The 16,955-nt window shown below is 38.4% G+C and overlaps 1 protein-coding gene across 2 annotated transcripts in view; it reads left to right on the top strand.

Moving 5' to 3' along the window:
- arsb (arylsulfatase B) overlaps positions 1 to 16,955 on the top strand; it is a 95,164-nt gene that overhangs the window by 36,900 nt on the left and 41,309 nt on the right. For both annotated transcript variants that reach the window (XM_008102914.3, XM_062972354.1), the window contains exons 5-6: positions 5,416 to 5,659; positions 10,172 to 10,242. In XM_008102914.3, the coding sequence (XP_008101121.1) occupies positions 5,416 to 5,659; positions 10,172 to 10,242 (315 nt within the window). The remainder of the gene's footprint in view (positions 1 to 5,415; positions 5,660 to 10,171; positions 10,243 to 16,955) is intronic.

Genomic DNA, 16,955 nt, shown 5'->3' with positions numbered 1-16,955 from the left:
AGCACTACAAGTAGATATAGTTTCAATAAAAGAAACCTTGTCTCTCAGTTTTCAAGGCCAGAGCAGGCATGTTGGCGGCTGAGGCTTTTGGTGGTTTCTCATTCATAGAGTTGCCAAAGGTCAAAGTCAAATAACATGAATCCCCTACCCCTGTTCTGTTGTATTTTCTGTGCCTTTGCTGCCAATTGAGAAGAAAACAAAAATATATTAAAGTGGTTATAAATCTGTACGATGTTTTATATACAGATTTTCCCCAAACCGATGAGGAAAATAAAGGAAAGCATATCACTGTCTGAAATTTGTAACATTCCTTTCCCTCCAAACTTATAAATATCCTTCTGAAATATTAAAAAATTCTTAACTAGGGCTGTCATTGTTCTGTATGTCATGTATGTTAAAATGTCCCTTTTATTGTTTCTGATTTTTTTTCACACCCTCCTAACGGTAAATGCTGCACCTATGCTGAAACTTCATCGAATTCTGCCAATAAGTTGAAAAGTTACCTTCCCCTTTTAAAAATAAGTAGATAAAAGCAAGTAATGTTAATATCCCTGCATATATTTGTTTGAAATTTGGAGTCTGTGAGCCTTTGTTCCTCTAATTGCTTGTTGCTCTGTCTGCAAATCCAAATAGGAAAAAAAACTCACGAAAGCCATTGGTTGATTTTAACTGATGATCAATCAAACACATAAAGATTGGGATTCAAAGTCAATTGGCTTTGGATCACAACTGAACTTTATGGTTGGTACACTACACACATCCATACTATCTGTTGTGTTTGTGCTTAAGAGAGGTGTATTTGTCAAGCTACAAGTCAAGCCTAACATCTTCCCACCATACGAAAACAATCAGTTAACTTATTTTAAGAAGAGCTCCTGCTCAAAGAGTGTAGAAATAGGGTGTGTTTTGCTGCAGTTTTGCAAACTAGTAAAACTACTGTAGCTTTTACTGTTGAGTGAGTCAGTCATACACATTACTGTGCTTATTAATTTCTATATTTTCTTCTGAACATTATGTGCACGTAGTTTGTACCGAATTACTCTCATTGCATAAAAACAGCATGTCAGCAACTCTTATTCTTGGAAGAGTCGAGGCAGACGAAGTAATTTTTATTACTTCTGCTATTGAATTTATTAAATAAAAGAGACTACTAAGTTCTTTATTAAAAAAGAGTCACTAAGGAACACATAAGTGTGCTCATTCATTCCACAATTTAATTAATTGTCACATTTTCAGTGTGGCACTGTGGAATTGGAGGGATTTGAAGGTCACTCAACCACAGAGAGTAGTCTAATTCAACCTAAATTCAACAATCAAAATTAACTTAGTTTTCGCTACCACAGAATATTGTGATTAGCAATTTGTTAGATTTAAATGCCCTTTAAACATACTGAAAAATTATAAAGAGCGATGTTGAGATTTGCATTACAGTAAATATCAAGCGGGAGCCCCCGCTGGCACAGTGGGTTAAACCGCTGAGCTGCTGAACTTGTTGACCAAAAGGTCAGTGATTTGAATCCCCCCCCCCAACTTCTGTCAACCTAGCCATTCAAAAACATGTAAATGTGAGTAGATCAATAGGTACCGCTCCAGCAGGAAGGTAACGGCGCTCCATGCAGTCATGCCGGCCACATGATCTTGGAAGTGTCTACGGACAACGCTGGCTCTTTGGCTTAGAAATGGAGATGAGCACCAACCCTCGGATTCTGACACGACTAGACTTAATATCAGGGGGAAACCTTTACTTTAGATATCAAGCAGGTATCCAAACTAATAGCTCCAATCTCACCCCTCCATTCATGTGTGATTTGCAGAATCAGGGCTGAGTGGGATCAAAACTGAGGGAAGCCACCCATTCTAATGAATCCTAACAGCTTTTTAAAACAATCAATCCATTCATTAAAGCATGGGATTAACTTTAACTCTGAAACAGGATCAGGAAACAGTGAGTTAGGCCACATCACGAGAAACATCTTGTGAACCAATCAAACAAAAAAGTTCATCAACTCATTATTCTTAAACTTGCATTTGGGATATCCAGACTAAGTTCTATTCACAGATGAAAACCATGACATGATCTTTGACCAATCGCTTTCTCACAGTGTGATTGACCTCACAGGATTGTTGTGAGAATAAATGGAAAGGGAGATATATTTCTCACTGAGCTCATTGGCAGAAAGGTGTGCCATAAGTGTTATATATAATAAACATATTCCAAGTGAATTAAAAAAATAGGATGGATGACATAAGGCATTAAGCAGTTTTGTTTTAGTTGCATGGTATAGGTGCCCAAACAGAGCACAGAATTTGTATTTACTTGAAATGTTAATTAAGTTTTTACTTTCCCTTTTAAAGTATAGTCTGTGTTACATATCTACCGTTAAAGGAAGTTTAGGTGCGTAAGCTGTTTGTATTTCAAATAACAAGGCATAGGATCAAAAATTTTTAGAGGCCTCCAATGAAGAATTCATGGGGATTATGTCAATACACACAGCACTGACATAGCTAGCCATGGTTCACTTCCCTGATGAAAGTAGACATACTTCAGGTGCTTTAGGAGGCTTTTGAAGCTTGCTTACCTACTGCCATTGACATGTTATTATGGCCTGTCATCTTGAATCAACTGAAGTATATCAAGGTGATTGAGCAGCAAATAGTGTCTTGACCACCAACTCTTCATTGTGTTATTTTCTGTCTCGTTATTTTATTTTCCTTAGGCAAGAACATTTTATGAGTCAACAATAAAATACACTTTTAATTCTAAACAGTAAAAATCAACAAATATAATGACTCTCAGATCTCTCATATCAGTCTGGCTGACAAAGCAAAATGGAATTGTTAATTTGTATCTGTTTTGTTAATGTCCTTACAGATTGAGATATCCTTGCACTTCCAGCAAGGCCCTGAATGGAATTAAATATGATAAATGCTGGGACTGTCACAATCCTCAAAACATAAGCAAGAAATGGGGAGCGGGTGGGGAAGAAATATGGGAGCCCTTTTAAAACTGGTTTTTATTTTTGCATAAAAGTGTGGGTTTCATCCCTGCTAAGGGTTTAATAATCGGATGGCTTCCCTTCTACATGGGTTTCCTAAAAGAGAAGGGGCAGGGAAATGCTACTTTGTCAGACCAAACAAAGTAAAAAAGTGGTGGAATGGGGACAAGGAGAATGTTTGGCTGATTTGAAAATACTTAATCTGAATCCGGTCCAGTTGTTTCTTTCTCATAGAAGTGAGTGAGATGCTCCTGCATGCGGCAAAGACTGCAGTTACTGGTTCAGAATCTATGACGCTTGAGTTTTTGTACTTTGCTACCTGTCACAGGGCTGCTGACAAGATCACAGAGACCTGCTCATTACTCATTGGCTTGACATATTAAGTGATGGGTTGCAGATGTGTTTCTGGCCTTTGAAGTTAGATCACCTTGCCAGAATTTCCCTATCATGAGATACAAAGCAGGGTGCCTCTTAATGGAGGCAGGTCATTTGAGAAAACAAGAGTATCCCTGAATCTGCCAAAGCAAAACAACATTGTTGACTCAAATTTCCATTGTATCAGATGGAATGTCTCCTTGATTGAGACTTTTGTAGGAAGATTTAGGACTGTGACAAATCATCATATGGAACACATGGCAATTTGTTGGAAAATGTAAAGGAAAAAAGGATGGTATTACTATAGGCATTTGTGGATGGGAGGTCAACAAGGGGGAAAGGGCTGAAGGGATTTTGATAACTAAAAGAAGTAAAGTTTCTGTATTACTTGCCCAAACTATAAGAGGATTCTGTGAAGAATTATGGGAGTGGGAATGTGCAAATAATAATCGTGCTAATGCAGTTGAGTCAAAGTGAATTGTGCAAGTCAGGAAATGACTTCCATAAGCATGATCAGACTATTGCACAAAGCATCAGATAACTATGAAAAGTAAGTTGAAAACTTGTCAATTGGATACAACTCTGACACCCTCTTTCCATGTTTTGAAGCAGGGCTGGACAGGTTGTTTTTGTAGCTCTTGATTCTCCAAGACTTCACAAAACTTCCGTCCCCCCGTGTCCCCCCCCCCCCCCAATTTGTTTCTCTGCAAAGTTTTGAAGTATCCTTTTAAATAGTCCACAGGGTCTATCAGTGTTTGAACATGAAAATGCATTTCTGACAGTCAATGAAGCTATATGTATGGGATCCCAGTGGCTGAAAACTGATCCTTGGAGCTGCTCAAGTTGCCCACCCCTCCACTAAACATTGCAATATATTTATCAATTGATACCTATAGGTTTGCTTTTAGAAGATAATTTTGGATTGACACATATTTTTCGCAAATCAAAAAGCACTGCTGCTATGTATACCGTAGATTTTAGTACATTTGTACCAAACCAGCAGTCAGAGGAGATTTCTTGTTTTTGCTGTCAGATAGAGCACATTGATGTTGCTGTGTTCCTTCAAGTCATTTTTCACTTATGGCGACCCTAAGGTCATGGGTTTTTCTTAGAATAGTTTGTGTCTTTCCCTGAGGCTGAGACACTGTCATTAGCCCATGTTCACTAGTAGGTTTCCATGGTTGAGTGAGAATTTAAAGCCTGGTTTTCCAGTGTCCTAGTCCAACCACACCGGCTCTCAAGCTATTATTACTGCTGTCAAAATCAAAGAAAGGTGTTATAGTTCAGGTGTGCATTGGCACCCATTACTCTGAGTAAATATAGCTGCAAGGTGTTAGAAAGCAACTTAGGCTCCAAGAACAAGATTTGCTGCCAAAATATACGTATATTAGCTGATGTCTTAGCTAATGGAAATCCAAAGTCCATCTCCTGTCACTTAGTATTTACAGGTCAGAGAGAACGCTGAATTTTGTAATGCAAGCACTAAAAATATGTCAAAATTATGTCAGAATTACTACTGTTAATGAGTGTGATTGATATGTCGGCCTGAGTTTCTTGTGCTCTTGAGAACAATACATCGATAGTATTGTAAACATGATTGCATTAGATCATTGATGGCTTTGCAGAGGGATTTTAGAGCCGTGTTGGTGGTGACCTCATTGGGCATGTTAATCTGACAGGGACTGCTGAGTTTGCAACTGATGTACAATTTCGCACACAGTCTAGAAGTCGGAGATGAGTGCTGAAGAGCCACATACTCTCTATACTGCTGACACAAGTTCGGTAGCAATTCTGTGCAATAGATATCAATAGTAATTCTCAAATGCTCAGTAAGAAAAATGCACCAGAAGCTATATGAAAGGTAACTTTTCTTGCTGTTGGTCAAGAAAGTTTGCTTTAAAAAGGAATTGACACTGTAGATATTTATAGATGTTCTCCAAAACACAGCATACATAACATATTTGGTTGGATATCTCTTCCAACTCTATGATTCTATGACACAAATATTTTCCACAAATATTTTCTCTTATCAAATATGTTTCAGATAATGGAGGCCAAACTTTAGCAGGTGGAAACAACTGGCCATTAAGAGGGAGAAAATGGACATTGTGGGAAGGAGGAGTCAGAGGCGCTGGTTTCGTTGCAAGTCCTTTACTGAAACAAAGAGGAGTGGAAAGTCATGAACTTATCCACATTTCTGACTGGCTGCCGACTCTGGTGAAACTTGCTGGAGGATCCACAAATGACACCAAACCTTTAGATGGTTTTGATGTATGGAAAACACTAAGGTAAGGTCTAAATACCCTAAAGTCACCAGATCTATCTAAGGTGGGTCAGCCCTGGTTAGTACCTGGATGGGAGACAAGCAATAAATACTAGATCCTGTGAGCTGTATTTCAGAGGAAGGAACTGACAGAACCCTATGTAAGTTGTAGGACTACCGTATATCGACAGGCAATTTGAAGGCACACACACAGACACAATACTCTCAGTCAATCATCCAAAGCAGATGCTTTAAAGACATCCCCCCAGTGGATATTTATTTATTATTTATTTATTTACTGCATTTATATACCGCTTTTCTCACTCCTGGGGGGACTCAAAGCAGTTTACAACATAATGGCAAAATGCCAACCCTACATTAGAAAACGTAACAGACTGATCAAATCATATTGCAAGACCCAACCCATTATTAATCAAATGAAAAAGAGAGATATATTTTTAAAAATATTTCAAAATGCAGTCAGAAACACATGCATGTTTTAGTAGATTTACTAAGGGGATCATAAAGAATATGTTCTTGACGCTGGGATATCAACACAGTGTTTTAAAAAGAGAGGTTGGCCATAGGGTGGAATAAAGCAGTATAAAATGTACTCAAGAGCACATTTAAATAGATGGAACTTTGGAAAATGCTTTATATGTGAAAAAATAAAGGTATAAAAGAAAAAATATGAAAATTTCACTACTTATAAGAAAACTTTTATGATGGAAACATCATGAGCCAGCATTATTATTATTATAGTGATCTGACTTACGGCCACTGCACCACACATGTCAAGCATCTAGTCATGAGAAAGGTATGCCTTTTATGTCCCACTCCCTGCCCATTGTTGTTGTTTACCTTCAAGTATTTCTGCCAAATAATGACACGGGCTTTTTTTCTCAGCAAGATTTTTTTCAAGGAGGGTTTGTCCTTGCCTTTCTCTGAGGCTGAGAGAGTGCAATTTGCCCAGGCGACTGGGTGGTCCTCCATGGCCAATCAGGGATTCAAACCCTGGACTCCTTGAGTGTTGTCCTTGTCCAACACTCAAACCGCTACACCATGCTCCCTCTCTAACCCCCCTCCCCATAACTCTCCATATTATTTGCAATGGACCCAGCATTCCCTTGTGTACTAGTTGTTTAAAGAACGTAACCAGATACATTCTGGCATGATTGAAAAGTAACTGGTTTTCAATATCCTAAAGTAAACAAGGTAAAGGAGGTGATAATTGCTTAATTAAGCTATCCGTAGTACAGAAAGTGGTTTTCAGGCTTCTATTGTTTCAGGGAGGGCATTTAATTGAAACAGTAATGCCTAGTTTTTTTTTAATAGATTGGATTAAAGTGTCTAGGTTTTAGCAGTGTGATATATGCATTGTGTGTTTTATAGAATTCTTGGTAGACCCCCATGCAAGAAAAACATCTGCAGCAATTACAGTTTTGTAATAGAGGTACATGAAATTGACCACAGTCTCCTCCTTGCTTGAATCTGTCATGCATCAGTTACTTACAACAGCTTTCTATTAGAGCTATTTAAACTATTTTCGCCTGCCTGCAGTGATGTTTTTATTATTTTATCTGGTTGGACAGGCATCTCCTGAGATGCTTTGGGTATTGAATATCCTCCTGCTCTGGGAAACAAAGAGTTGTGTTGTGTTTCACGAACCACCGGGCATTCTCTAGCCATTTGGTTCTGTGAACTTCCTAAGAGGTCAATGTAATCATATTGTTGCCCTTGCTAAATTCTTGTTGTGTGTTATTATCTGACCTTTTCCCCAGTCTGAGAACTCAAAGCTGCTTACAGAGTTTTAAACAGATACAACTGAAAAGTCACTCTATACAAAAGTTAAAAATATAATTAAATGAACAATAGAATTAAAATCAGTTAAAAACTTGACCACTGAAAAGAAAACAAACCATGCAGCATGTTCTGTTATGTCCCTTTCCCCTTAAGCAATCTGTCCTCAACTTTGAAAGGCCTTCCAACACAAAATGTATTCTCCTGCCTTTGGAAATATAGGGAGGAGGGCAGCAGTCTCACCCAGGTGCTTCAGAGCCTTGGAGCAGCCACTGAGAAGGCCCTCTCCCATGTTCTCACATAATCTATATATATAAAAGAGTGATGGAATCCTGGCACCGAGCAAAACAACAAAACTAAACACCCCCCAACCTCAAAATTTCACAACACAATCCATCATCCATGCCTCGAGGATGAAACCACAAAATATCACGTCACGAACCTCCACAGGGCCTAAAAAAACCCAAAAACCGGAGCTATTTAGTGCAATTCCAATGGGCCACAGCAACACGAGGCAGGGCACAGCTAGTATACTTATGAAGTAGTTGAGATAGAGAAATGGACTTCCCCCAGAAGATCTGAAAACATAAGCAGGCTCATATAAAAATATGGCCCTTCAGGTAACCAGGACCTGAGCCATATAAGGTTTTTTATATGGTTTTATAGTTTTTTACAGTTTTTTAAACCAACCTAAGTTTCTGAATAGTCTTCAAGGGCAGCCCCACATAGAGTGTGTTACAGTAACCCAAACACAATTAGGCAGTTCAATGATCGTTTGCCCTCACCCAGTTCATTACAACTTTTTAACTTACACAGCTTCTTTAGATTGAAGTGGAAAAGGGTGTTATCTACCTACCGATGACACCAGACTCCAAAAAAGATTTGAACAGTTTGTTCTTACTATTTTAGTGGTTTCGTGTATATGTTAAAAAGCAAAGAGGAGAAAATTAAATCCTAAGAGCCAAAAAAGCCCAGTGGCTAAGGGGTTGAACAGGAACTTCTGAGAGTGCTCTTTTGTGAACAACTGAAGCTTCTGCCTCCCACCACACGTTCCAGCAAGGTGACCAAGAATGGCACCGTGGTCAGTGGTATCAAATGGCAGGAGAAGTCAAGCAGAGCCAAGGAGGGCAAAATCCCCATGCCTCCACAAGCATGGTTGGTGCAGACAGGATTTCTCAGGGTTTGCCTAGACTCTGGAATCCTCTTCCCTTTGAAGCCACAGTGGTCCCCCTCTGTTGTCCTTTCATCAAACCCCCTTATTAATCCAACAGGCTTTTATACAGATAGTTTTTAAGAAACAGTCTAGGGAGTGCTGTATTGTTTTAAACAGCTTTTTTAATTGTATTGTTTTAACTAAAGATTTAAGTTTTAATTTTGCTTCATAGTCACTTTTTGTGTGCTTTAACTGTTGCCCATTTAAACTGTGAGCTCCCTTGAGTCTCAATTCTGGGAGGAAGGTAGGATAACAACAACAACAATACTTTTTAAAAAAAGAACTATTTTTAACATCCATATATACTGAGTCACGATTTCATGGAAACCTTTTGTAGCTACACCTGGTACAAATTGTTGTTACTTCTCCTTTACGATCTGCTTTGGTCTAAGATTTATGTTTTAAAGGTAGCACTTCCTATCTGCTGATTATCTGGCTGAGTTAAAGTCTTAATTACAAACGTATATGCCTATTCAACTAAATCTTGTTAAAATTTATAAGAAGCCCTATTCCACGTTCTTTCTATCCATGTGATAAAATCTGTCAACAGGAATAAAAGCCTTCTCAGTGGTGGCACTTCAGTTTTGGAAACATTGACAACCTTCAATCATTTAAAACAGTGGTTCCCAACCTTTTTTTTGACCAGGGACCACTTGCCCAGGGACCACTCTCCAACATTAGTACCAAAAGGGTTACGAATAAATTTTGGGCAACTTTAGATTCGGTTTGGTTATTTGGGGTGCTGATTCAGAAAATTGCACTGGATAGACCATATCAGCTCTAGTTTCTGATACAGAAGCTATTATTTCATACATTTGTATCCCGTCCTTCAGGGCGGCTTCACAACCGGCAATCATTAGATGCCAAATCAACAATTATAGAAACAAATTACTATTAAAACAGATAATTAAAACAGCAATTATAAATCATATGCCATCCAGTAGTCACCATCCGCTCACCCACAGAAAACCATATTTAATAATCTAGAGCTGATGTGGCCTATCCAATGGAATTTTCTGAATTTGTACCCCAAATAACCCCAGGAACAGGCCCAAAAGCAAAGAGGCTGCGGACCATATTTTAGTTTTTGCAGACCACTGGTGGTCCACAGATCAACCACAGGTTGGGAACCACTGATTTAAAACAAATTTAAATATTTTTGGTTCAGGCATGTTTTTATTGCTTTGGTTTTTATTTACATGTTTTCTGTGTTATAGTATTACTGTGTTGTAAAATCTCCTATATTGACTTGTTATTTTTAGAAGTATTGGGTGTAAATCCCATTGAATATTCTCTTTTTCTAGGGAATAACAATATTCTCATCCTAAAATCAAATAAATAGAGCTGCATTTCCCAGTGCAGATCAAAGACACTCGCTATACTGTACCCAATTGTGTGCAGCCTTGCACCATTAATTGGTTGACAGACTCCCATTGTTCATTAGAAAGATCATAACAGGAAGCATTGAAATGGTAGGCATCTGTTTCTGTAAAACCATGTAACATTTTCCCTAATTTATTCTAGTGAAGGAGAACCATCACCCAGAAAGGAGCTGCTTCACAACATCGACCCTATTTTCGTGGACCCATCTCCATGTAAGTTTGTGATTAAGGGAGGGGAGGGATTCTCCCTAAATTCAGGTTTTATTTTTCTCTGGGTGGAGAAATTAACACCAGCCATTTTGCCACTTTGCCATAAAACATTGTGGTGATCTCATCTGCAGAGTGTAGTTTACTACCTCCTAAATCATTCCCAGAGTTTGTTGCATTCTCTTGTGGCTCACAGTTACTTGTACGTAAAATGTAATGTAAGCCTGAATGTGGAGCTGTTGACAGATAGCCACATGCCTTCAGTACCTAGTGAGGCACCATGCCAAAGACCAAATGGCTTCCAGTGCTGAAAAATGACTGTTACCTCCTGATAATGATGTATATGGATGCGTACGTTGTTTCATATATAATAAAAGCATCATTGTTGGCCTTGCAGATGAGGGGATGAACAGAGAGAGGCTTCCCTTCTAATGTGGCTATGATGTTCCAAGTCTCATTGTTGCATTTGTAGTGTAATCACATGAGTCTGAGATTTTTCCAGTGCTGCCTCTCTGCTAAATGAGGTCTTCTTTACAACTTTCCCTAGCTAGTTTTGTTTGCTTGTTTGAAAAAAAGATTTTTTTATCCAGAGGGGAAAAAAATCAATATGAGGTTTGTTCTAAGGACATTTAAATTGGAACACATTCTTTTTACACTCTTCATTCCTTAATGAAAATACTACATAATAACAAGGAGGATGTCCAGAACCGCAGATGGCGGTTTTCCTTGCCGGGTTCCCAGGTCTTGTGACTGGATCAGCCTTGCACTTTTCCCTTCCCCCTTTCTCCTCTTCCAGAGTGGAAGTGAAGGAAACAAAGTCTGGGGAGGGAATTTGGACTGGGGAACCATACTGAATAAGAGGTGCCATGCCTTGTTCCCTTCTGCCCTCTTGTCCAGAGGACATAGTGGTGCACAATTGTGTGTGACAGACAGGCAGACAGACAGACAGACAGGAAGGAAGGAAGGAAGGAAGGAAGGAAGGAAGGAAGGAAGGAAGGAAGGAAGGAAGGAAGGGAGAAGGAGAGAAAATGAAGGGCATAGCTCTTAGCCAGTCCTCATGGAAAGGAAAAGAAAAAGCCAGAAATAAAATGTGCTCTGACTCTTGGCCAGGCCAAAAAGTATACTGCCTCTGAAGTCATACATAGTGCTCTTAGAGTATATTTTTAGTCTTTTTGGTGCCACAAAAAAGTAATATGAAGCACAAGATGGAGCAGCTGGCTCACCATGCACACCCTTGCCGCCATGTGCCAATGCAAGCCTCCTCTTAGCTGCATATGGGAATCCCTCCGAATTCTTCTTCATGCCATATGGTTTGCTAGGTGTGAAAACCATCACTCCTGAGAAAAGAGTGACAGCTGTGTGAGAGAAGACTTCCGTGTGTGCTGTGCTCCAGACATTTTCTCTATGCTTTATTTACATTCTAGTCTTCCTCAAAAGAAACTAAGGTGGCAAACATTGATCTATTGGGAAATCTTCCAAGCAGATCTACTATATAAATATAACTGCTCCAAGGTCACATTTCAGCAAGGTTGCTGTATCCTGTATCTTTAAGACAAATTTTTGGGATGCCTATTCTCCTGCAATCAACTCCAATCTGGGAGGCTTCCTAATGAGTATCTCCTGGCAAACTATGACTCTTTCCTTTCTGCACAATTTTTGAGATTCTGGTTTCCATTTCGATTAGCTAGTTTACTTTCTCTTTCAGTTGGTTACCAACATGTGGCTTGAATTTCACCCGGGAGTTCCCCCTTCCGCTAGCCTTTAAATGACCTACTCATCATTTATCAAAGCATAGCCTAGAAGTAATGAAAAGTAATGCAAAGTAATTGTAGTTAATTCTTTCCCCCTTTTTTGATAACAAGAAGACATTAAAAAGGTACATTATGATTGTAATGTAACAAAGGATAACTTCACTTCTTTTGTGGTTTAACTGTAATATTGGTTTGATTATTTTTGTGGCTATGAAATGTTTATAGCCTATTTAAGAGTATACATCCCTCTTGTAGTGTCTAGTCCATTGCTCCAATTTTTCCCACTTCCTCAACCTGCCTGAAGTGCAGGAAGTAAACTAAACTTATATTGCTCTTGTTGGTGGACTACACGGAGAGAAGGCAGAGAAGAAAGAGTGTTCAGTTCCCACTTATCCTGTTGTTGTTTTCAGAGACCAAGGATTTTTAGAAAGGATAAGCTGGAGTCAAAACAAGCCTGGAAGATCTAATGTTTATTTTTGCAGTCCCTTTTCTCGTCTACCAGACTGTCCTTGCTTTTCCAATCTCATCTGAATCCTATCCTGGAGTATTTGTGATTAATATAAGACATTGCTCTGGTAGATCTGTCAATAGACATTGTGGCAGATCTACCAGGATTTTAAAAACAGGGCACCTTGGAAGTCTCCCATCCATATTTGTATAGACCAGTGGTTCTCAACCTGTGGGTTCCCAGATGTTTTGGCTTTCATTTCCCAGAAATCTTAACAGCTGGTAAACTGGCTGGGATTTCTGGGAGTTGTAGGCCAAAACACTTCAGGACCCACAGGTTGAGAACCACTAGTGTAGGCTATTATTCAGAAGGAGGAACTGGCAGAACCACCTCTGTGTATTCCTTAAGAAAGCGCTATAAAATTCATTTAGGTCAGCAGACAACTTAAAGGCACATGTACACATTTATATATACAGTAGAGTCTCACAACATAAACGGGCCGGCAGAATGTTGGATAAGCGAATATGTTGGATAATAAGGAGGAATTAAGGAAAAGCCTATTAAACATTAAATTAGGTTATGATTTTACAAATTAAGCACCCAAACATCATGTTATACAACAAATTTGACAGAAAAGGTAGTTCAATACGCAGTAATGCTATGTAGTAATTACTGTATTTGCGAATTTAGAACCAAAATATCACGATGTATTGAAAACATTGACTACAAAAATGCGTTGGATAATCCAGAATGTTGGATAAGCAAGTGTCGGATAAGTGAGACTCTACTGTATATGGATATGTACATGTGTGCATGTGCCTTTAAGTCATCTGCTGATCTAAATGAATCCAAGGTGCCCTGTTTACAAAAACCTAGTGGCACAACTGTGTTTTTAGTTGCCCATGGAAAGAGAGCAAGGCAGGAGCCATCCTGGCCTCCTTGGGGAAGGAGTTCCAAAGAAATGCAGCAGCCACTGAGAAGTCCCTCACCCAAATAAGCCTATGAAAGTGGTGGGACAGAGAGATGTCCATAGATCTCATTAGGCCTGTAAACAGAAATTCAGTAGTTCTAATATTCTGGAACCAAGCCGTGGAGGGCTTTATAGGTCATCACCGACACTTTGAATTCTACTGGGAAACGGACAAGCAGTTATTGGAGTTTTTGCAACAAGGGAATTGCATACTCTCTGTAGCAGTCTGGCTGCAGCTCTTTGGACCAGTTGAAGTTTCTGAGTACTTTTCAAGGCAGCCTAATGTGGTATCCTATTGGGAAGCATGTGTTACAATACTTCTGCATGAGCTACGTGTTTTTCTTTACTTTTATTAAATATTTATGCTTGCTATTCTGGCAGTTGCAAACACAACTCTCAAATAAATGAAAATCAATATTAGCATAATAAATGTAGCAATAAATAACAATGAAAAATACTGTGGCAAAGTCATAGAAATACAAAAATGCCAAGACTAAACAACATAAAGCAAATAAAGTAAGATGAAACAAATCAATGTTTATTTGGGTATCTAAGAGCTGTTGAGCAAAGTACCCACCAGGAAGGTGAGTCTCTGATATATGGCTATTACAGCAGAGAAGACTTTATATTTAGCAGTTGTACTTCTTAGTTTAGGAGGACACGGGTCCCAAATAACAGTCATGAATGTATGGGAAGAATAAAGCCTTTAGGTAAGCTGTATTTTAATGTATGAAATATACTGGATATACAGAGTTAATTGTTGCCATGAGTAGTTCAAACATGCCCATAGATTTGTTGCTGATTACTTCCCAGATGTTTCTAAGTCAGCCTTTCCTTATACACATTTAACTGAATTTATATGTAATCCTGTATATGCAGAAGTGAAAAAGATATCTAATATATTTATGGATACATATGCAGCTGAAATGTTATCTTTTTCATAACATACCTACTGAATGCTGTTGCCCCAGTGCGAAACAAAAAAAAAATGGAACTTTGCTCAGGTGTTGTTTTTTTTTTCAGCAGCAGCAGCATAAAATATTGGAGAGGACATAACATAAATAGCTATAATTTACATGAAGACAATGTTTTTTTTTAAAAGTTTTATTCCAGTAGAATAAATTCTAAAGTCTAGTTTCAGTAAAAATAGTACAATTGGGTCTCAACATTTGCAGGTTTGTGGATTTGATTATTTGCAGATTTTATTAATATGTCATCTCTAGAAATCTTTAGGCTTTCCAGTGTAATGATAATGATAATTTATTTATTACCTGCTTCTCCTTGTGGCTTGAGACAGGGTGCATCATGGTTTAAACTTTGAGATAAAACAAAATACTATTAAAATACATATAACAAATATACACAGATAAAAGATAGATTAAAATTTAACCTACAGGTGAAAATTCACCAGTAAAAACTGACTGGGTAGGTCTGTCAGAAGAGAGAGGTCTTCAATTGTCTTTTAAATTCCAACAGCAGCTGTTGGAGCTCTTCTGGCAGGCTGTTCCACAGCAGGCATGGGCAAACTTTGGCCCTCCAGGTGTTTTGGATTTCAACGCCCACAATTCCTAACAGCCTACCGGCTGTTACTACCTGGTCAGGTTTAGACTCGCTGGGACTTCAAACCGATTAAGATGGTCCACCCCAGGAGGCTTATGGATCTGGACAGATTCTTGATGGCTCTTGGGGACTTTCCTATCACCTTGGCAGGCAAATTTTAACCTGATGTTTTAATTTTGTGTTGTGTTTTCTAACTTATTGTGTATATTTTTATTGGGTTTTGTTTTTGTCCTTTGATGTTTTATATTTTATCATTGCTGTATTTTATTTTGCTGTAAGCCGCCCCGAGTCCCCTTCGGGGGAGATGGAGGCGGGATATAAATAAACTTATTATTATTATTATTATTATTAATAATTCTGTCAAAGCTCTGGCTGGAATGGGGAAATAGCCAGGACAATGGACATAATAGGTCCTGAACGTCCCTTCTCACAGAGCAGAGTCAAACCAGCCCCTTGGTTTTCCAAGAAGTTGGTGGTGATGAAGCAAGTGAGACGGAGACTAGAGCAACATTGGTGGAGAACTCAAAGCAAATCTGACCAAAGCTCCAGATGACCTCTCCCAGTGATATTCAGGCAGGCTTTTAAAGATGGAGATGTTTAAGATCTAGTCAGGGAGTGCTTTGGTTTTAAACTGTTTTGACGGCTTTTGACTGTGATTTTTTTTTTTTTACTGCTGTATGTATTTAATTCCATTTCAGTGTTTGCATTTTTGTATATTTTAAATTATATGCTAATGCTTTTATGTCAAGCTGCTTTTGAGTCCCTTTTGGGGAGATGAAGAGGAGTATAAATAATAATAGTGCTATCATTGTGGAATCATAGTGCTATCATTGTTTATAATGATGATGATGATGATTATTATTATCATAAACAATGATAGCACTATGATTCCACTTCAGCTTTCATGTCAACATTCTATGATATCCTGGAATTTGCAGTTTAGGAAGAGAACTTTTACATTCTCTGCCAGAGAGCCCTTCATGTCCTACTAAACTACAAGCCTTAGATTTCTGTAGGAGGCAGGCATGACAATTAAAGTGGAATTTAATTCTATATATGTGGAGTGTGAAAGGGAAAGAACAAAAAAAAATCCTTTGGTTCACATGTGGCCACAAAACCACATTTTGCCCACCCTTGATATACAGAAACACTATGATTATATGATAGGTATATGTTTCAAATTAAGTGGATTTTCGAGCACTGGGAAGAATATTGCAGAATGTACACTTCATGCACATTTGTTATAACTTTGCATCGTTCCTTTAAAAAACAAGTTACTGACGGCTTGGCAGCTGTGAAAATGATGTCAGCTCTTCCATTGTGACGGATCTGCTTTCTTTTAGATTGTCTTATGGCATTTTATCAAGTTTCAGTGATTCAGCTGAATTAAAAACCAACTGGATCTAAGTCAAAAACTCCCCTAACTGCTAAACCAAACATATTTCTGGCCATGCAATCATTTCTACATGGCCTATTGTACAGCAGTACTCTGTTATCAGCAATTTTATTTTTCAGAATATAAACTGAATGATGTCATGAAAGGAACTAAATCCAAGCCGGAGCTGAGGGCTATTAATCATAATCTGTCAATATACTTCTCCATGTGGCCTTTTGAATCATATATAAATCAAGAAATGGTCAAAATCTTGGCAAGAAAACATTATTCTTATCAATCTGAAATTTTTGAAAAATAACAGGAGTTTCCAAAGGAGGGGGTGAACAATTTTGGCAGGTCCAGAGCCAATTTTCTATGTGTTAGAAGTGCCAAAACCAAACAAGACAAAAACAAAATGAGACACAACTAGAAGCCTTTTTTGGCATTGAAATGCAACCTATTTTAAAGGTAAATAGCCATACTTCCAGAATAGTAAATTCTCTTTCTTGAGAAGGCAGGAGGAGGAGGAGCAGAGGTGAGCTCATTGACTTCTCTCATGTTCCTTTGGACTTTCTGAAAGATGAAGACATGGCTACTAGTTTGACACTTGTGTTC

Source organism: Anolis carolinensis, chromosome 2, assembly GCF_035594765.1.
Source record: "Anolis carolinensis isolate JA03-04 chromosome 2, rAnoCar3.1.pri, whole genome shotgun sequence".
Taxonomy (NCBI): Eukaryota; Metazoa; Chordata; class Lepidosauria; order Squamata; family Dactyloidae; genus Anolis; species Anolis carolinensis.
The sequence above is the reverse complement of the archived record's forward strand: the minus strand, read 5'-3'. Positions and strand labels throughout refer to the sequence as shown.